Source organism: Procambarus clarkii, chromosome 73 (genome assembly GCF_040958095.1).
Source record: "Procambarus clarkii isolate CNS0578487 chromosome 73, FALCON_Pclarkii_2.0, whole genome shotgun sequence".
Taxonomy (NCBI): domain Eukaryota; kingdom Metazoa; phylum Arthropoda; class Malacostraca; order Decapoda; family Cambaridae; genus Procambarus; species Procambarus clarkii.
The window spans coordinates 15,433,007-15,455,082 of record NC_091222.1 but is presented as its reverse complement, the minus strand read 5'-3'; the positions used below and the strand labels follow the sequence as shown (position 1 = coordinate 15,455,082).

The 22,076-nt window shown below is 39.5% G+C and overlaps 1 protein-coding gene across 1 annotated transcript in view; it reads right to left on the bottom strand.

Moving 5' to 3' along the window:
- Nucleotides 1-21,787, bottom strand: part of LOC138356615 (trichohyalin-like) — a 30,416-nt gene extending 8,629 nt beyond the window's left edge. The window contains exons 1-5 of the mRNA XM_069312801.1: nt 21,382-21,787; nt 20,961-21,079; nt 18,135-18,373; nt 12,899-13,077; nt 8,508-8,902 (exon numbers count right to left, since the gene is read on the bottom strand). Coding sequence (XP_069168902.1) covers nt 8,508-8,902; nt 12,899-13,077; nt 18,135-18,373; nt 20,961-21,079; nt 21,382-21,787 — 1,338 coding nt within the window. The remainder of the gene's footprint in view (nt 1-8,507; nt 8,903-12,898; nt 13,078-18,134; nt 18,374-20,960; nt 21,080-21,381) is intronic.
- Nucleotides 21,788-22,076: the final 289 nt, after the last annotated feature.

The window sequence follows — 22,076 nt, the reverse complement described above, 5'->3', positions numbered from 1 at the left end:
GTACCGACCCTCCCTGCGTCAACAATAACAAACCTTCCCAGCTGATTGAAGCGTCGTCACTGACTCGAGCCTTACAACAGTTATGTAACCATATGGAGCAACTTAAACGAGCTGCCTCCCCATGTACTGACTTTAAGCGTCTCGCTGATAATCCATGGCTCAGATTATTGACTCAAATACATGACGACCAAAAGTCTATAATCCGACAGCAGTCGGACCTGATAATGAAGCTTCAGAGTGATGCTTTGGCCATGCGCAAGATTAACCAAGATCTGTCTGCCAGAGTCGGCCACCTCGAACAGGAATTAAGCTCTCTTCAGATTTCGGTTACTAACTTTAAACCAGCAGAAACCTCTAAGAAGCAAGAAGAGATGCTACAAAAGTTAGAGAACCATTTTAACTCCCTACAACAGCAACACACTGCAACCCAAGACGAATCAGACCAGCTTAAGCTCCTTGATTCTGTCATCATCTATCACAGGATTTTCCCCATGAAACTGACAGAGAAGACTGTACTGCCATCGTGATCCAGGAATTGCGTACTAAGTTGAATTATTCAATCGAAGCAAGAGACATTAAGTCAGCTTATAGAGTGGGTGCCAAATCATCTGGTACAAACAACAGAAAGATAAGGGTGAAGTTAGATAGCTGCTCCCGCAAGTCAGACCTTATCACTACTGCAGTCGCTATGAAATCCAAGGTTTATGTGAACGAATGTCTTACCAGATTCAGACAAAATCTCTTATTTAAACTATGTGGAATTTGCAATAGATCCACTGCTATTAAACATTGTTTTGTGCGCGATGGGAAAGTAATAGCTAGGAAGACTGACTCTGGAAAAACTTATGTCATAACCACTGAAGCACACCTCACTTCTTTCCTGGATGACTGTGGGATATCAGCTGAATAACCTGAACATAATTTGTAGTCTCACATACAACCAAAGTGTACTTAAGCTCTGCCTTTCCTTTCCAAAGGTGTTTATTTTTATTTTTATTTTTTTATTTTTTTGTTTGTCATCTTTGCCTGTTTTATACTCTTAATTATTTGTTCTTAGTTAATCCCCTTGTCACTAAACCTAGGGCTTTTTATTACCCTGTTAATTAACCACTACTAAGCTAATTATCTTCAAGATCATTTTTTTTTTATGATTATCATTTTTCTTATTATTTTTTATTTTACATTTATATTGTCAGTCTCTACTGATTTTTTGTTTTTTTTATTTTATGTAACTTCTGTGTCCTCCCTGGCTATCTATTGGATCTTTATTTTACTTCTAAATTGTTACTATTTTATTGTATTTGCTTTTATTCTTGTGTTTTGCTTTATCGTGTATCTTGTATCGTGATCCCTCTGCATCCTATGCACACTGATATTGATCCTGATCAAAATCTTCTGTCTCATATCTACACCAACCAGCACATTGATCATCATTATTGCAAGTATTTCACAGCACACCAGGCTAAAAACAAACTTCAAAATAGCACCTGTCTATCAGTTTATAACCAAAATGTTAGATCACTTGGTAAACATTTTGACGATTTAAATGCATTACTCACAGCAATAGGTACTAACCTATCGTTCATTATTTTAACAGAAACTTGGCTAAATAGAGACTATACCCAACTCTACAACTTAGCTGGTTATAAAGCCATTCATAACTGTAGGCCTAATAAAAAAGGTGGTGGCACAGCTATATATTACCGAGATACATTTATCTGCAACAGTGTTATTAGTGACAGAGATGACTACTGTGAATATACTTTTGCTCAGTTTACAATTAAATCCCTTAAATCTTCTTTGACTATTGGAGCCATCTATAGATTTCCCAATACTAACATAGCTTCTTTCTCAGACAACCTAAGGAATCTTATTATAAACAACAATCTCAACAAAAACCACTTCATTCTGGGAGGAGATTTTAATATTGACCTGGGTCAACAAAATTGCTCTCAAGTTGACTATTTCCTTAACAGCATGAACTCCTGTATGCTAATCCCCACAATCACCAAACCTACCCGAGTCACTCAAACATCAGCCACTACCTTGGACCACATATGGACAAACATAACAGCTCCCCTTGTATCTGGTATAATCTACGACAGAACAACTGACCACTATCCTACCTTTCTCATAGCGAACATGGACATAACACCACCAAAAAGCAAGAAACTTTCATTTAGGCTACACAGTGAATCAGCTTTAGACAATCTTACAGAGGCACTTTACAATATTAACTGGGATTCTGAATTCAATAATACCCATGATATAAATTCATTAGCTAACCTCTTCATCTCCAAAACTCTAAGCCTCTACAACATTCATTGTCCCCTTCTTACCAAGCAAGTAACTGACAAAAGATTAAACAATCCATGGCTCACAAGTGGCATTCTCAACTCAATCAACAAGAAACATGAATATGAAAAGAAAGTTAGGATTGGCCTAGTTTCAAAGGAAGTAGCTAAAAGGTACTCATCAATGCTTACCAGTATCATAAGAAAGGCAAAACTTGCATATTATGTGAATAGATTCAATGAAGCAAAAGGCAACATGAAAAGCACTTGGAAAACTATCTCTAGTATCCTAGGAACTAAACAACACTCACATAACCAAATAAAACTCTACAAGGATGGGGGTATACCGTCAACTGACTTAGAAATGGCAAATGAATTTAATAGTTTCTTTTCATCGGTTGGTGCTAATCTTGCCAGTAAAATCCCACAGACTCAAACACATATTAACACATATCTCTCAGGCAGCTATCCAAACTCTCTTCTCCTTTCACCAATCAGCCCGGCAGATGTTGTGTCCATCATACATTCTCTAAAAACCAAGGCAGGGAACACCTGTGAAATTCCGTCCATTGTGTACAAGAGAGCCTCCCATGCCCTTGCCCCACCCATAGCACTACTGTTCAACAAATCTATAGAGTATCACACCTTCCCTGATATCCTCAAAAAAGCAAGAGTAACGCCAGTCCATAAAGGAGGCAATCCGGCGGACATAAACAATTATAGACCAATATCAAATTTACCCATTCTATCAAAAATATTTGAAAAAATTATTTACAAACAGCTCTATTCCTACCTCGTAAAATTCGACATACTCAGCCCCTGCCAGTTTGGCTTTCGGTCCCAAAAGAGCACCAATGATGCAATCATTAGTCTCCTTGACATTATCTACTCAGCCCTTGACAAAAATGAGTTTCCGATTGGACTCTTCATTGACCTAAGAAAAGCCTTTGATACTGTTAATCACAACTACCTCTTACTTAAACTCCAGCATTATGGAATCCGAGGCCTTGCCCTTGACTACATCCGATCCTATCTTAGTGACAGACACCAATATGTAACCATCAATGATACAACTTCTTCCACTCTACCAATTACCGTTGGAGTGCCACAGGGCAGCATCTTAGGACCTCTTCTATTTCTTATATATATAAACGATCTGCCTAATGTCTCTAATATTCTCAAACCTATATTGTTTGCTGACGATACTACCCTTATCTACTCAAACCTCAACCCACATACACTAAATAATGTTGTGAATAATGAATTAAAAAAAGTCCACTTATGGATGTCAACGAACAAACTAACATTAAACATCGAAAAGACTTACTACATCTTATTTGGAAGCAAATCATCAAATGCAATTCAGCTACAGATAGACAACATTAACATCAGTAATAAAAATGATGGCAAGTTTCTTGGCCTATTCCTAGACAAGAGACTCAACTTCAGCACCCACATTCAACACATAACTAAGAAAGTCTCTAAGACAGTTGGTATACTCTCCAAAATCAGATATTATGTTCCTAACTCTGCTCTCCTCTCACTATATTATGCACTAATCTACCCCTATCTTAATTATGGTATCTGTGCATGGGGGTCTACCACTGCAAACCACCTTAAGCCCATCATCACACAGCAAAAATCTGCTATCAGAATAATAACTAACTCTGCTTTCAGACAACACTCAGCTCCCTTGTTTAAATCCCTAAACTTGCTAAATATTAACTCCCTCCACACATTCTCTTGTGTCAACTACATTTACAAAACCCTGTTCTTAAATGCAAACCATGCTCTGAAACTCTCCCTGGACAGATGTAATAGGACCCATTATCACCACACCAGAAATAAATATCTCTTTGATATCCCCAGGGTCAAACTTAATCTGTGTAAACACTCTATGCAAATTAAGGGACCTAGTCTATGGAACTCACTCCCTAGTGAATTGAAAAACTGTAAAACTTTTGCCTTATTTAAAAGCAAAACCAAAAAGTACCTAACTTCATCTATTTAGTTTTCTACACTGAGCTTTAAATTTGCTCTGTACCTAGTGTTACCCAATCTCCTAATTTTTATGTAATATCAAACAACCTTATCATTGTGTTCATTGCTGTCTTCCTTTATGTGCTAGCCATATGCTGTATTGTGACTACCAATTTTTGTCAACTACCATTCAAGCTGTCATTGCAATCAATCTTATATTGTTTCTGCTGTATTGTGCCTACCAATTTGTTGTCAACTACCATTTTAAGCTGTCATTGCAATCAATCATAGCTACCTATGTGCTTTAATATACTGTACCTATAATTTTCTCTCATCTTTTTTTTTCATTCCATGTAATCTGTTATCATTTTTTTTGTCTATAAATTTTGCAAGTATTTACCTCCTTAAAATTTTCTTAGATTAAGGACCTGCCCGAAACGCTGCGCGTGCTAGTGGCTTTACAAGACTGTAATTACCATATTTGTATCCTCACATTCCTTATGTACATTCTTGTATATGCATAAATAAATAAATAAATAAATAAATAAATAAATAAATAAATCATGAGCAGCTGCCAAAACTCTTTCTTTATAGCAGGGCGGCAACATAACCTGGTGGACTACCTCTCACTCATTTGACAAAGGAGCACTCTGTGGTCTTCATTTTCTCATCAAAATCAGATCATTGTAGTAGTACCCAGTTGCTGCATCTACAATTTCCTCCATAGAGACGGCTGTCTCATGACAATCTGCAGGAGTGGGGTCAGCTTTCTGTAACTCACTCAAGGAGGCATCTAGGCCTTGGTCAGATGCCACTGGCCGAGGCTCAACAGTGTTCTCCTCCATCTCCCCACTACTCTCGGTAGGTGGCGGTGGCAGGCTCTCCACAATGTCCTCGGCCATGTCATCGAGTCGGGCCATGAACGTGTCCGCGAGGTCCACTTGGTTTTCACCACTCGGAAAGTTCCTCGTGTCCTCGGGATTTACCACCTTGGCAAGCACAGGGCTACCCTTACAGTTAAGTCCCATAGACCTGGTCACTGCGCACACAGGGTACACAACATTATTCTCTGCGGCAGGTGGATCCAAGCAAACCTTAGGGTTAGGCAACATAGTAGGCAGTCTGGAGTCCCCTACCTTATCCCCTGCTAAATCATTACCCAATATTACATCAACATTAGGGAAAGGTAGGTATGAAGTGACTCCGACTGTACAAACACCCTTGTGGAAATCAGATTCCAGGGTAACCTTATGGAGTGGTACTGCTCGAGTATCACTAGTGACACCCTCGACCAGTACCACCTCTCTAGTGTCGAGAGTGTTGGCACCTTGCAAAGCACTCTCTAAAATTAAAGTCTGGATGGCACCGGTGTCTCGGAAGATCACCACGTCCTTCCAGGAAGAACCCTCAGACAAAAGTAGTCTCCCTTTCGATAAGAATGGGGTAAGCAAGTCCAACCACTGCGGGTTGGAGGTCTTACTCCCTAACCCTTCCGAAGGCCTCAAGCCCTGTGTCACAACTAGAGCATTGGGTCTTTTTTTCGGGTTCAGTTGCCAACAACGGCTAATAGTGTGGTTTGGACGTTTACAATGACCACAGATACGTCGGGGAGAAGAGACATTACTAACAGACTTACCCTTCGGTTCACTCTTAGGTGTCGTGGGGTTAGACAATTTAACAGGGTTAGTTATGTCTGAAGCAGAAGGTGCATTAGGTAAAGGGTTAGAATGAGCTGGTCTGGACTGGCTGTGGGTATAAGTTTTGCTACTCTGTGGGGTATAATTATTTTTATTGGGCCTTCTGCCCGCCAACTGGTAGTTTTCTGCCATCTTGGCCAAATCCCCTATTTTAGAATTTACCTCTACCCTTCCTCTAATATACTGTGCTACATTATCTGGCATATTATCTATAAACTGCTCTATTAACATAACATTCTCAAGTGTCTCGTATGTTTCGGCTTTAGCCGAGCGAATCTATTTATCAAACAATCTAATTTGATCATTAGCAAATTCAGTGAGCGGTTGGTTGTGAGTAGGCCAAAGGTTGCGATAAGCTTGGCGGTGAGCTTTAGGAGTAATTTCATATGCCCGCAAAATTCGTTCCCTGACTTTATCATATTCAAAACACTCTTCATCAGGCATATTTATAAAAATATCTTGGGCCTTACTCCTAAGTCTTCCCTGTAGGATTTTCACCCACTCTTCCTTTGGCCAGGTCATGGACATGGCCAATCTCTGAAAATGGTTGAAAACCTTTCAGGGTCTGACTCTGAAAATTCAGGCAAGTTATGCTTTTTCTCATAATGCCTGGGGTTTGAATCCCCGGCAGGTGGAGATCCAGTGGTATTTGCTCTAATTCTAGCCTCCTCGGTTTTGAGTCTTTGCTCCTCTAATTTTATTTTTGCTAACTCTAGAGCTAACTCTCTATCCCTATGAGCTGCACTTTCTGCTTGGCAAGGCTGGCATAAAGGTGTATCACTTGCCAATAGTTCTTGATCAATACAATGCTGTAATATTTCATTCACCAAAGTCCACTTTTTATCCGCGTCATTTAATTCTAGGCCAAATTCCTTGCCTAACAATACTAAATTAGACTTGGTAAGTTTCTTTATCTCTACCACTGAAGGATTCCCTGCCAGTTCCTGCATTTTAGCCTCCATCACTAATTAATTTAGCTCCTAGCCAAAGAAAAAATTAAAAATTAAAATTGGAAAAAACAAAAATTTGCACGGCCCCTAACACAAGGCCACACTTACCTCAATCGTGAAGGGATCCAGCTGGGTGTCCAGTCAGTGTAAGAATATTCTTCTGCTAGATGAGCTGGACCCTAGGCTAACACACAACCGGTCTGCGGAAAACAAAAATTTTTAGTTTTGGCACTTAAAAATTAAATTTTTTCAATTTACTGTTCCTCCTGGTCAGGCCAACCACTTGTTAAATAAGGGGAGTGTCTGTACTATGGGGCCTAGAACTATCTGGATGTAGGGGCAATAGTAGCATTAAGAGTTATCAATATGGGAGATCTCAAAGGCCTGGCCCCCAAATAAAACTATAAGCAGTGCTGAATACTTGGCTACACACAAAGTCAGTCTAGAGGTTGATCTAAGATCTCCTACACAGGTAGAACTGATACTCCCTTACTTCACTTACTTATTTATTAACCCATTAACAACCCCCCCATATACATTCACACCAATAACAAAAACAATAATAACTTTACAACATTATCTTACGTTAAAAGCCTTGGTCCACTTAAGCAGGATACAAGGTTTTACACTGAACACAAGCTAGGGTAAAGTTCTAATAGGGAAACACTTGAAGCTAGAGTCAGCTTAGGGTAGGGAAACCACGTGGTTCCACTGGGACCCCCCTTAGAATAGCTAGTAATATAAACACTAAGAACACCTACTACACACAAAATATAATACTCTGCACATAGAACACGTGTATGCCAGACAATGAAGAATGTACACAGTATACTTAGCTGGAAACAAGACACAGAAATAAGGAACGAGGAGGAAGGGTAGGAGGATCCTGTCCACCCAACGCCAGCTCAGAGAGGGACCGAGTCTCTCAGTCTCCTTCCCCCCAGCTGTATCACTGCCGGCAGACTGCTCAACTAATCGTACCGCAGCCCTATACCAAGTTTACTCAGGTTTACTTTACAAATGATTAGAAAGTATTAGTAAACATAGTTGGTGCCTATGTTATTATTTAATAATCAACCCCAAGCTCTGTCTTTAAATGCTCTTTGAGAAACAAGAATAGTCTTACGTCTGACAGGGAAGATACAAACAATTTCAGCTCGTGATGCGTCAAACTAAACTATAAGAAAGTTTAATAGCTCAATTTTGACCTCTGGTTTCCACTGAGGAACCCAGGGTCGTAACACAGCCATTTCATGAAATATCTTTTCCTTGTATTGGCAAATTCTAGAAAGGTGGTGGTACTTGCCTTTAGATAATCACGGAATTTTCGTCTGTAGCTTACGGTGGAGAGAAGGTAGGCGTCCAAAACTGCTTGCTTCAGGGTTTGGTAGTCATTCTCAGACGCTAAGGTACTGAGAGTAATCACAGCTCTACCTGTGACATGCACTCTGAGAAGGGTAGACCATTGATCTTCATGCCAGCTAAGTTTTTTTCGCTAGGGTCTCAAAAGTGGTGAAAAACACGTCTATCTCTGTCTCAACGAATGGTGGCATTAACTTACTGGCATGGGAGACATTGAAACTTACGGGGAGACTAGCTGTAGCTTGTTGGCGCTGAGTGTGGTGTGTAGTTTCCAACGCGAGTTCTTGTTGATGACATGCTAGAGCCATATCAGCTTGCTTCTTATCATGCTCGCGTTGCATCTCCAGGTGACGTTGTCTTGCTTCAAGCTGTACTCGCTCACGCTCTTCGTGTAGGGCCGCATCTTCTTTCTTTAGGGCCATCTCGCGCTCCTTTAGGGCCACCTCGCGTTCTTGTTCTTCCTTCCTTAGGGCAGCCTCACGTTCCCTTATCTGGAGAGCTTCTTTTTGCTGTTCCCGCTCTATGTTTGCTAGTTCGAGCTTAAATTTCATAACTGCCAGAGCATGTTTATCTGCAATAGAATAGTTTTCGTGAGTTTCAGAGTCTATCTTTCCTTCATCTAAGAGGTGATCCAAGATTATATTATGCAAGTCATTTTTGTTGGCTCCAGGGGGAACATTTAGTTGATACTCGTGTGCAAGAGTTTGTAATTCGGTCCTCATGGCACGACTTAAGTTCCCTACTTCACTTACTGGGTCGTTACGAAATGCTTGGAGACGAAATATGTTTATTTATTTATTTATTTATGCATATACAAGAATGTACATAAGGAATGTGAGGATACAAATATGGTAGTTACAGTCTTGTACAGCCACTAGCACGCGCAGCGTTTCGGGCAGGTCCTTAATCTAAGAAAATTTTAAGGAGGTAAATACTTGCAAAATTATAGACAAAAAATGATAACAGATTACATGAAATGAAAAAAAAGATGAGAGAAAATTGTAGGTACAGTATATTAAAGCACATAGGTAGCTAAGATTGATTGCAATGACAGCTTGAATGGTAGTTGACAAAAAAATTGGTAGGCATAATACAGCAGAAACAATATAAGATTGGTTGCAATGACAACTTGAATGGTAGTTGACAAAAATTGGTAGTCACAATACAGCATATGGCTAGCACGTAAAAGAAGACAGCAATGAACACAATGATAAGGTTGTTTGAAATTACATAAAAATTAGGAGATTGGGTAACACTAGGTACAGAGCAAATTTAAAGCTCAGTGTAAGAAACTAAGAAGATGAAGTTAGGTACTTTTTGGTTTTGCTTTTAAATAAGGCAAAAGTTTTACAGTTTTTCAATTCACTAGGGAGTGAGTTCCATAAACTAGGTCCCTTAATTTGCATAGAGTGTTTACACAGATTAAGTTTGACCCTGGGGATATCAAAGAGATATTTATTTCTGGTGTGGTGATAATGGGTCCTATTACATCTGTCCAGGGAGAGTTTCAGAGCATGGTTTGCATTTAAGAACAGGGTTTTGTAAATGTAGTTGACACAAGAGAATGTGTGGAGGGAGTTAATATTTAGCAAGTTTAGGGATTTAAACAAGGGAGCTGAGTGTTGTCTGAAAGCTGAGTTAGTTATCATTCTGATAGCAGATTTTTACTGTGTGATGATGGGCTTAAGGTGGTTTGCAGTGGTAGACCCCCATGCACAGATACCATAATTAAGATAGGGGTAAATTAGTGCATAATATAGTGAGAGGAGAGCAGAGTTAGGAACATAATATCTGATTTTGGAGAGTATACCAACTGTCTTAGAGACTTTCTTAGTTATGTGTTGAATGTGGGTGCTGAAATTGAGTCTCTTGTCTAGGAATAGGCCAAGAAACTTGCCATCATTTTTATTACTGATGTTAATGTTGTCTATCTGTAGCTGAATTGCATTTGATGATTTGCTTCCAAATAAGATGTAGTAAGTCTTTTCGATGTTTTATGTTAGTTTGTTCGTTGACATCCATAAGTGGACTTTTTTTAATTCATTATTCACAACATTATTTAGTGTATGTGGGTTGAGGTTTGAATAGATAAGAGTAGTATCGTCAGCAAACAGTATAGGTTTGAGAATATTAGAGACATTAGGCAGATCGTTTATATATATAAGAAATAGAAGAGGTCCTAAAATGCTGCCCTGTGGCACTCCAACGGTAATTGGTAGAGTGGACGAAGTTGTATCATTGATGGTTACATATTGGTGTCTGTCACTAAGATAGGATCGGATGTAGTCAAGGGCAAGGCCTCGGATTCCATAATGCTGGAGTTTAAGTAAGAGGTAGTTGTGATTAACAGTATCAAAGGCTTTTCTTAGGTCAATGAAGAGTCCAATCGGAAACTCATTTTTGTCAAGGGCTGAGTAGATAACGTCAAGGAGACTAATGATTGCATCGTTGGTGCTCTTTTGGGACCGGAAGCCAAACTGGCAGGGGCTGAGTATGTCGAATTTTACGAGGTAGGAATAGAGCTGTTTGTAAATAATTTTTTCAAATATTTTTGATAGAATGGGTAGATTTGATATTGGTCTATAATTGTTTATGTCCGCCGGATTGCCTCCTTTATGGACTGGCGTTACTCTTGCTTTTTTGAGGATATCAGGGAAGGTGTGACACTCTATAGATTTGTTGAACAGTAGTGCTATGGGTGGGGCAAGGGCATGGGAGGCTCTCTTGTACACAATGGACGGAATTTCACTGGTGTTCCCTGCCTTGGTTTTTAGAGAGTGTATGATGGACACAACATCTGCCGGGCTGATTGGTGAAAGGAGAAGAGAGTTTGGATAGCTGCCTGAGAGATATGTGTTAATATGTGTCTGAGTCTGTGGGATTTTACTGGCAAGATTAGCACCAACCGATGAAAAGAAACTATTAAATTCATTTGCCATTTCTAAATCAGTTGACGGTATATCCCCATCCTTGTAGAGTTTTATTTGGTTATGTGAGTGTTGCTTAGTTCCTAGGATACTAGAGATAGTTTTCCAAGTGTTTTTCATGTTGCCTTTTGCTTCATTGAATCTATTCACATAATATGCAAGTTTTGCCTTTCTTATGATACTGGTAAGCATTGATGAGTACCTTTTAGCTACTTCCTTTGAAACTAGGCCAATCCTAACTTTCTTCTCATATTCATGTTTCTTGTTGATTGAGTTGAGAATGCCACTTGTGAGCCATGGATTGTTTAATCTTTTGTCAGTTACTTGCTTTGTAAAAAGGGGACAATGAAGGTTGTAGAGGCTTAGAGTTTTGGAGAGGAAGAGGTTAGCTAATGAATTTATATCATGGGTATTATTGAATTCAGAATCCCAGTTAATATTGTGAAGTGCCTCTGTAAGATTGTCTAAAGCTGATTCACTGTGTAGCCTAAATGAAAGTTTCTTGCTTTTTGGTGGTGTTATGTCCATGTTCGCTATGAGAAAGGTAGGATAGTGGCCAGTTGTTCTGTCGTAGATTATACCAGATACAAGGGGAGCTGTTATGTTTGTCCATATGTGGTCCAAGGTAGTGGCTGATGTTTGAGTGACTCGGGTAGGTTTGGTGATAGTGGGGATTAGCATACAGGAGTTCATGCTGTTAAGGAAATAGTCAACTTGAGAGCAATTTTGTTGACCCAGGTCAATATTAAAGTCTCCTCTCAGAATGATGTGGTTTTTGTTGAGATTGTTGTTTATAATAAGATTCCTTAGGTTGTCTGAGAAAGAAGCTATGTTAGTATTAGGAAATCTATAGATGGCTCCAATAGTCAAAGAGGATTTAAGGGATTTAATTGTAAACTGAGCAAAAGTATATTCACAGTAGTCATCTCTGTCACCAATAACACTGTTGCAGATAAATGTATCTCGGTAATATATAGCTGTGCCACCACCTTTTTTATTAGGCCTACAGTTATGAATGGCTTTATAACCAGCTAAGTTGTAGAGTTGGGTATAGTCTTTATTTAGCCAAGTTTCTGTTAAAATAATGAACGATAGGTTAGTACCTATTGCTGTGAGTAATGCATTTAAATCGTCAAAATGTTTACCAAGTGATCTAACATTTTGGTTATAAACTGATAGATAGGTGCTATTTTGGAGTTTGTTTTTAGCCTGGTGTGCTGTGAAATACTTGAAAATAGCTTGAAATACTTGAAATACTTGAAAATAGCAAATAAATGTACAACGAATATACTGGTGATAATGTAAGTGTCAGTAACAGGATGACGTGGCAACTGGTAACTATCCTATGGTAATTTTAACAATTAACGTTAATATTAGTATGGTAAATGATTAGTCAATCAAAATCGCAGGAAACCATGTACCCGGTACTCAATGTAAGAGAAAAAGGGCAAGAAAATCCTACTAAATAAATGAAACCGATAGTTTTTAAAACAAATGAAACATTTAATTGTTTCTAAAGTGAATAAGGTAGTCCAAGAACGTAGGGATACCTTGCCGAGTCTCTATAGGACAGAAGCAAGGGTTTTCCTACTAAATGAAATATGATACTTACAGAATTAGCGATCTTTGTGCTCTGAAAAAAGAAAGCTAATTCCCTACCTAAGTAAATATCATCATCTCTGACCAACGTGTAAGGGTGCGAGTGTCAACTGGTGACGAGAACTGTTGTTGAGGTCCCAACTCAGCAACGTAGTCCGTGCTAGAGGAACTATGACCCTCTGTATCCTCCTTTGGTCGGATTGCAGAAGACAGGGTGCTTTGACCTGAAGACAAATCAAAGTACCAGGGTACCAAAATGATGATCTGTCTGAGATTGAAAAATATCATAGGGACAAAAGGTGGAAAACACGAGTAATAACACTGAGGGAGGGATGACCAATTAAGAGAATGACTGAGGCCTCCAGTCACCACGTAATCCAAAGTTATCCAACACTCACAATATGCTACCCTCGGAATGCACAAAATGCACAGCACCATATAAATATTAAAAGTAATGAAAATATTGAAAAGCAACTGTATCAAAGCCAAGTACACTTACCACAAATTGATGTTCTGGTACTAGTACCTGAGTGAGGCTCCTTGGGCAGGCCCCCATAAAATGTGACGGGAAAGTGTAGATGGTAATGCAGTCCTCACTTTGGCTGATATTAATGCCTAATCACATTTACAAAAAAAAAAAAAAAAGATTGACTGCTTGGCTGTTGTCTGTGGTAAAGTAAGGGAAGACACGCAAAACACATAGTATGAACAATGAAACTTTAATTAACTTAAAAACAAATTATGAATAAGACAATTCCTTGGCTATGTACAGTGCAAATTAACAAGTAAAAAAAATATAACAAAAATAAGAACTGTGGTGACGTTACTCTACAAATAAAATAAAGACAGAAAAATGATTAAACAGGTGCTGAGAATATAGCGCTAGCTGAGAACATCCACCAATAAACAGAGCGTATATCAATTGGTTGTTTACAGCTTGAGAGCATAGGATATTCTAACTTCAATGACTGGTTCAGGCCCAGACATTGGCTAGGTAGAGGGCACTGAGGTGCAATGGTGCAGACGTCGATTCACCAATCAGAAGCAGGCAGGCTGGAAATGGTAGTTTGGTGATCGGCGACGAGGGAGGGGGGAGGGTGGAGGGCGAGTGTGATGATACATTTGCGCCAAAACGTATTTGACTCAATATTTACTACACTTGCTTGTAGTATTTAGATGTTTTAGATGTACTGAAGTAGCTTGATGGTAGGAAAGAGCAGGCCAAATCTCTCTTGAAGGAGATTATCATAACAATATATATATATATATATATATATATATATATATATATATATATATATATATATATATATATATATATATATATATATATATATATATATATATATATATGTCGTACCTAGTAGCCAGAACGCACTTCTCAGCCTACTATGCAAGGCCCGATTTGCCTAATAAGCAAAGTTTTCATTAATTAATTGTTTTTCGACTACCTAACTTACCTAACCTAACCTAACCTAACCTAACTTTTTCGGCTACCTAACCTAACCTAACCTATAAAGATAGGTTAGGTTAGGTAGGGTTGGTTAGGTTCGGTCATATATATACGTTAATTTTAACTCCAATAAAAAAAATTGACCTCATACATAATAAAATGGGTAGCTTTATCATTTCATAAGAAAACAATTTGAGAAAATATATTAATTCAGGAAAACTTGGCTTATAAGGCAAATCGGGCCTTGCATAGTAGGCTGAGAAGTGCGTTCTGGCTACTAGGTACGACATATATATATATATATATATATATATATATATATGTCGTACCTAGTAGCCAGAACTCACTTCTCAGCCTACTATTCAAGGCCCGATTTGCCTAATAAGCCAAGTTTTCCTGAATTAATATATTTACTATAATTTTTTTCTTATGAAATGATAAAGCAACCCTTTTCTCTATGTATGAGGTCAATTTTTTTTTATTGGAGTTAAAATTAACGTAGATATATGACCGAACCTAACCAACCATACCTAACCTAACCTAACCTATATTTATAGGTAAGGTTAGGTTAGGTAGCCAAAAAAAGCTAGGTTAGGTTAGGTTAGGTAGGTTAGGTAGACGAAAAAACATTAATTCATGAAAACTTGGCTTATTAGGCAAATCGGGCCCTGAATAGTAGGCTGAGAAGTGCGTTCTGGCTATTAGGTACGACATATATATATATATATATATATATATATATATATATATATATATATATATATATATGTCGTACCTATTAGCCAGAACGCACTTCTCAGCCTACTATGCAAGGCCCAATTTGCCTAATAAGCCAAGTTTTCATGAATTAATTGTTTTTCGACTACCTAACCTACCTAACCTAACCTAACCTATCTTTTTCGACTACCTAACCAAACCTAACCTATAAAGATAGGTTAGGTTAGGTTAGGTAGGGTTGGTTAGGTTCGGTCATATATCTAGGTTAATTTTAACTACAATAAAAAAAAATTGACCTCATACTTAATGAAATGGGTATCTTTATCATTTCATAAGAAAAACATTTGAGAAAATATATTAATTCAGGAAAACTTGGCTTATTAGGCAAATTTGGCCTTGCATAGTAGGCCAAAAAGTGCGTTCTGGCTACTAGGTACGACATATATATATATATATATATATATATATATATATATTATTAAATATGACCGAAAAAGTAAGATTAATAATTCTAACACGAATTTTCTCAATCTTTCGTACATTACGCTTCACTGTTGGAGGTAAATTAAAAATCACTTCTCCAAAATTCATTTTTATTTCTAGTCTGACGCGACACGGGCGCGTTTCGTAAAACTTATTACATTTTCAAAGACTTCACAAATACACAACTGATTAGAACTTACGTCTCTCTGATATTATATCTACATTTGAGTGAGGTGGGAAGGGTGATGTGGCATTAACACAAGACAAAACATGAGGGGATATTAATAGGGTATTAAAAGTATCAACACAAGACAGAACAGAAACAATGGGTATTGAATAGAAGTGTTTGTAGAAAGCCTATTGGTCCATATTTCTTGATGCTTCTATATTGGAGCGGAGTCTTGAGGTGGGTAGAATATAGTTGTGCAATAATTGGCTGTTGATTGCTGGTGTTGACTTCTTGATGTGTAGTGCCTCGCAAACGTCAAGCCGCCTGCTATCGCTGTATCTATCGATGATTTCTGTGTTGTTTACTAGGATTTCTCTGGCGATGGTTTGGTTATGGGAAGAGATTATATGTTCCTTAATGGAGCCCTGTTGCTTATGCATCGTTAAACGCCTAGAAAGAGATGTTGTTGTCTTGCCTATATACTGGGTTTTTTGGAGCTTACAGTCCCCAAGTGGGCATTTGAAGGCATAGACGACGTTAGTCTCTTTTAAAGCGTTCTGTTTTGTGTCTGGAGAGTTTCTCATGAGTAGGCTGGCCGTTTTTCTGGTTTTATAGTAAATCGTCAGTTGTATCCTCTGATTTTTGTCTGTAGGGATAACGTTTCTATTAACAATATCTTTCAGGACCCTTTCCTCCGTATTATGAGCTGTGGAAAAGAAGTTCCTGTAAAATAGTCTAATAGGGGGTATAGGTGTTGTGTTAGTTGTCTCTTCAGAGGTTGCATGGCTTTTCACTTTCCTTTTTATGATGTCTTCGATGAATCCATTGGAGAAGCCGTTATTGACTAGGACCTGCCTTACCCTACAGAGTTCTTCGTCGACTTGCTTCCATTCTGAGCTGTGGCTGAGAGCACGGTCGACGTATGCGTTAACAACACTCCTCTTGTACCTGTCGGGGCAGTCGCTGCCCCGACACACATTGCACAACTATATTCTACCCACCTCAAGACTCCGCTCCAATATAGAAGCATCAAGAAATATGGACCAATAGGCTTTCTACAAACACTTCTATTCAATACCCATTGTTTCTGTTCTGTCTTGTGTTGATACTTTTAATACCCTATTAATATCCCATCCTGTTTTGTCTTGTGTTAATGCCACATCACCCTTCCCACCTCACTCAAATGTAGATATAATATCAGAGAGACGTAAGTTCTAATCAGTTGTGTATTTGTGAAGTCTTTGAAAATGTAATAAGTTTTACGAAACGCGCCCGTGTCGCGTCAGACTAGAAATAAAAATGAATTTTGGAGAAGTGATTTTTAATTTACCTCCAACAGTGAAGCGTAATGTACGAAAGATTGAGAAAATTCGTGTTAGAATTATTAATCTTACTTTTTCGGTCATATTTAATAATATATGTCTACAGGAAAGACTGCTACCAAAATATACTAATATATATATATATATATATATATATATATATATATATATATATATATATATATATATATATATATATATATATATATATATATAAATTGTGACGGGAAAGTGTTGGAGTGTAGATGTTCGGCAGTCTTCCAATGGCAGGTGTCAATGCCTGGTCACACATAAAACAAAAAGATAGACTGCTTGCCTGTTGTCTGTGGTAAGTGAGAGGGAGGAGCACGTAAAACACAAAGTATGAACAATGAAACTTTAATATATTTACTTTAAACGTAAATGAAAATAAAGACAAATCTCGGGGGGAATGAAAAGTACAATTAAATAACAAAGATAAATGCAAAGACAATGTGAGACACAATAGTATAAAGGTGAAATATTAAAATGGTGCTGAGAATATCGGCTATAGCTGAGACCTTCCTTCGTATACATACAAAGGAGCTTAGTATGCCAGAGAGAGATGTCTACTCTAAGAGCACAAAGAATATTCTGAAGTTGATAGCTGGTCAGGGCTCCAACGTCGATTCAGGTAGATGGCGCGGAGGTACAGTGTGCAGGTGCACGCTCGGCGAGTCACCAATCAGGAGCAGGCAGGCTGGTATGGGTAGTTTGCTGGTTTGACGACAAGCCAGCGTGGGGGGGTGTGGAATAGGGGGGGATCTTGGGTACGTTTTGCCTCCTGGTCAAAACGTTTTGTGCTACCGGTGACGTATCTTGAATGTAGCATCTTATACTTGTTAACTGGACGTAACTTGAGGTAGGGAAGAGCAGGCTCAATCTCTCTAGAGAGAGATTATCGTCACAACTTTCCCCTGAAGCCTGCGGTTCCGGGTGAAGTTACGTCTTCAGGTGGTAGAGTGATAGGTGGAGCAGCCTCCACCTCATAGACTCTGGAGAGGGCGTCTGCTATGATGTTGTCAGAACCCTTGATGTAGAAATCTCCAGGTTGAAATTCTGCAGATATCAAGCCCATCTTAGAAGCCGTTGATTGTTGAGTTGGGCTTGCTGCAGGAAGCGTAGGGGATTGTGGTCCGAGTAGATGGTGGTAGACCGAGCACTTTGCAGGGACGATTCGAAGTACTGCAAGTTCAGGACGATGGAGCGTGGCTCCCTTTCGATCGTGCTGTAGTTCCTTGTAGCTGTAGTAGCTAACAGGTCGAATCTCCTCGCCTCGTTGTTGCATCAGGTCACCCCCGATGCCGGTACCACTGGCATCGACATGGAGGAAGAAAGGCTTCGTGATATCTGGCGAGGCACGAATAGTATTAGAACATGGCAAAGGAGCACTATTATAGTCCTGTAAATTGGGATGAAGATCAGGTAGGATTTCTGATTTGGAAAGCACCGTCTCAGTGTTAATGCTTTCGGGAGAAGCAGGGAAGGTTTCACTGTGGAGGTATGGACCTTTAAATGTAGGGACTTATACCAACACAGTGGGGGGAATACCTTGATACTGCTTCAGGAGGTTGATGTGGCACAACTGGGTCTTCCGCCGCCTATCTGGAGTCTCAAGAACGTAGTTGTGGTTGTTCCTGCACTCCTTGATACGGTAGGGTCCTGAAAACTTGTTTTGCAATGGAGAACCTGGGATAGGAAAATATGCCAACACGAAGTCTCCTGGTTTAAATTTCCTTAATTTGCTGCTTTGGTCAAAATGAGTCTTCATCCTCTCCTGGGCTTTCAATAGGTTGTCATTAGCAAATTTACGTACTCTCTCTAGAATGTGTTTTAAGTTTTGAAGAAACTGAGGCACATTCTGAGGGTCACTGAAGGTGGCATTACGTAGAGAGTCTTTGAAAGCTTTGAGAGGAGTACGGCACTTACGTCCGTAGAGCATCTCATAAGGAGATACTCCTAGAGACTCATTGGGGAGACTTCTGAAAATGCACATAATGAGATCAAGTTGTTTATCCCAGTCCTTCAAGGTGTCATTGCAGAATTTCTTTAGGAGTGCTTTAATTGTCTGATGACTACGTTCAAGAGAACCCTGTGAAGCAGGATGATAGGGGCTGGACAGTACCTGTGTGATGTTGAACTCTTCCAGTGTCTTCTTGAAGAGATCACTGGTGAAGTTGGTGCCACAGTCGCTTTGAACCTCTCTTGGAAATCCATACTGAGTGAAGATCTTCAATAGGTGTTTCACCACAGTAGCAGCCGTAATGTTCTTTACTGGAACTGCTATGGTGAATCTGGTGGTAGGACGTATGATAGTTAATATATAGGCGTTGCCAGAACTGGTCCGGGGTAAAGGACCAACACAGTCTATGATGAGTCTGTGGAAAGGTTCCGCAGACACCTGGATGGGTTTTAGTGGAGCCTGGGGAATAGAGATGTTAGGTTTACCTGCCATCTGACATGTATGACACTGTTGTACGTATTTTTTAACGTCTTTTACCATACCTGGCCAGTAGTAGTCTTGTCTGATTCCGTGGTAGGTTTTGTTGAAACCATAGTGAGAAAGTGCTCCGTGGGCCAGGTGTAGAATACCGGGCCGTATGCTGGTGGGAATCACTAGTTGTTCGACATTGGCCCAATCGTCATCTTCCTTCAGCTTGCTGGGTCTGTATCTGCGGTAGAGCAACTCATTCTCTAGGAAGAACTCAGGGATACTGTCAGGTTGAGTCTCAGCCTGGAAGAATAATGGTGTTAATGATTGATCTTCCCTCTGTAACTTACGGAACTCCATACTGGTAAGATTAGGAGGTAGATTCTGAGGGTCTTGAGGGACAGCGGTAGCAGTAGAGTCAGCTGGTTGCGGTGGTGCAGCTTGTGCACGGGTGGTCACCAAAACCGGAGGAGAAACTTGATCACTTTCTTGAACCTCTGCTGTAACATATTCAAAGATGGGATTATCCATTACAGAGGTACACACCTGGGGTTTGTCCGTGATGATCAGGTTGGACGGTTGCAGATCTTCTGCCAAGTCGTTGCCCAGGAGAAGTTGCACTCCAGGCATGGGAAAAGGCTTTTCCCTGATATCGACTTGGACTTCACCGGTCACGAAGGGACAATCCAGGTGGACTCTGGCGAGTGGATACGGAGTAGTAGCAGTGAGGTCAGTGATAAGGACGGTTTCTCCGGTGTAGGTGATGTTAGGCACAGCCGATTTCAATATAATAGACTGAAGAATTGCACTGTATCTATTGCTACCCAATCACTGTATTGCACTGAATTGCACTGTATCTATTGCTACCCAATCTCTCAACCTTTATGTTCCCAATTTGAACATCTTTACCATTGTGATCATTGCTGTCTTCTTATATGTGCTGTCAATCTGCTGTATGGTGTCTATTAATCTTGTTTAAATTACCAATCAAGCTGTCAATGTAATCAATCAGACCTTTAATATAACAATGTGCTTTAATATACTTACTAAGCTCTCTCATCTCATTTTTCTCTTGCAATGTATCTTTATCATTTATCAATTCTGATAGAAATTACCTACTTAAAATTATCTGTTAGATTAAGGACCTGCCCGAAACGCTGCTGCGTACTAGTGGCTTTACAAGATTGTAAATACTGTACTATTCAATGTATTCTCACAAACCCAATGTACCTTCTTGTATATATATAAATAAATAAATAAAATAAATAAATAAATAAAAAAGAGCCGCTGTGGCCCTCAAGATCTTCAATTTGAAACGTCCCTCCGAATCTGTACCGTTGGTAGAGACAGTTCCAGGATACAGGTGTTTACTGAAGAGAGAAAGATCATTACCATGAACACCAACATTCATCACAGGCTTACCGGACTTAGGAGGAGTCTGTTTGGGTTTAGTAGATTCATTGCTCTTGTATTGAGCCTTCACACATCTATCTATGGTATGTCCATAGAGTTTGCAATACTTACAATACAATTGTGAGCTCGCTTGATCTGTACTCACTTTATCATAACTATACCAAGACTTCTTAGTGGAAGGTGGGTCTTGTGTTAGCCGATGTATGAGGCTGTAGGTGTCAGCCGACTTCGCACATTTAATGTAGTCGGTTTCTTCTTTATCTGCTAGATATAAACGGACGGAAGGGGGAAACACGTCTCAAGAATTCCTCAACTAGCATGAGGTTGATGAGTTCTGCAAATGTAGAGATATGTGCTGCTTCCAGCCATTTCATGAAATATCTTTTCTTGGTATTGGTCATTCTCAGACGCTAAGGTACTGAGAGTAACTGCAGCTCTACCTGTAAGATGCACTCTGAGAAGGGTAGACCATTGGTCAGCAGGCCAGCTAAGTTTATTAGCTAGGATCTCAAAGGTGGTAAAGAAGACATCAATCTCTGTCTCAACGAATGGAGGCATTAACTTACTTGCATGGGATATATTGAAACTTACTGGAAGACTAGCGGTAGCTTGCTGGCGTTGAGTGTAGTGTAAAGTCTCTAACGTGAGTTCTCGTTGACGACATTTTATAACCATATCCGCTTGCTGTTTGTCATGCTCGCATTGTATCTCCAGGTGGCGTTGTTTTGCTTCAAGCTGTACTCGTTCACGCTCACGGAGTATTGCAGTCTCACGTTCTTTGAGGATGACTTCTCGTTCCTGTTCTTCTTTCCTCATTGCAGCTTCTCGTTCCCTTAGGGCCGCCTCTCTTTCTTGCTCTTCTTTCCTTATTGCAGCCTCTCTTTCCCTCAGTTGTAGAGCTTCTTTTTGTTGTTCGAGGGCTTCTTTTTGTTGCTCTCGCTCGAGCTTTGCGAGCTCGAGTTTGAGTTTCATAGTTGCCAGAGCATTTTATCTGCAATAGAATGAGTTTCGTGAGTTTCAGAGTCAATTTTCCTTTCATCTAAGAGGTGATCCATTATTATGTTATGTAATTCATTTTTGTTGGCTCCATGGGGAACATCTAGTTGATACTCGTGTGCAAGAGATTGTAATTCGGTCCTCTTGGCACGACATAAGGTCCCTATTTCACCTGCTGGATCGTTACGAAAAGCTTGGAGACGAAACATGGAGAAAGATAGCAAATATATGTAAGACGAATATAGTTGTGATATGGTAAATGTCC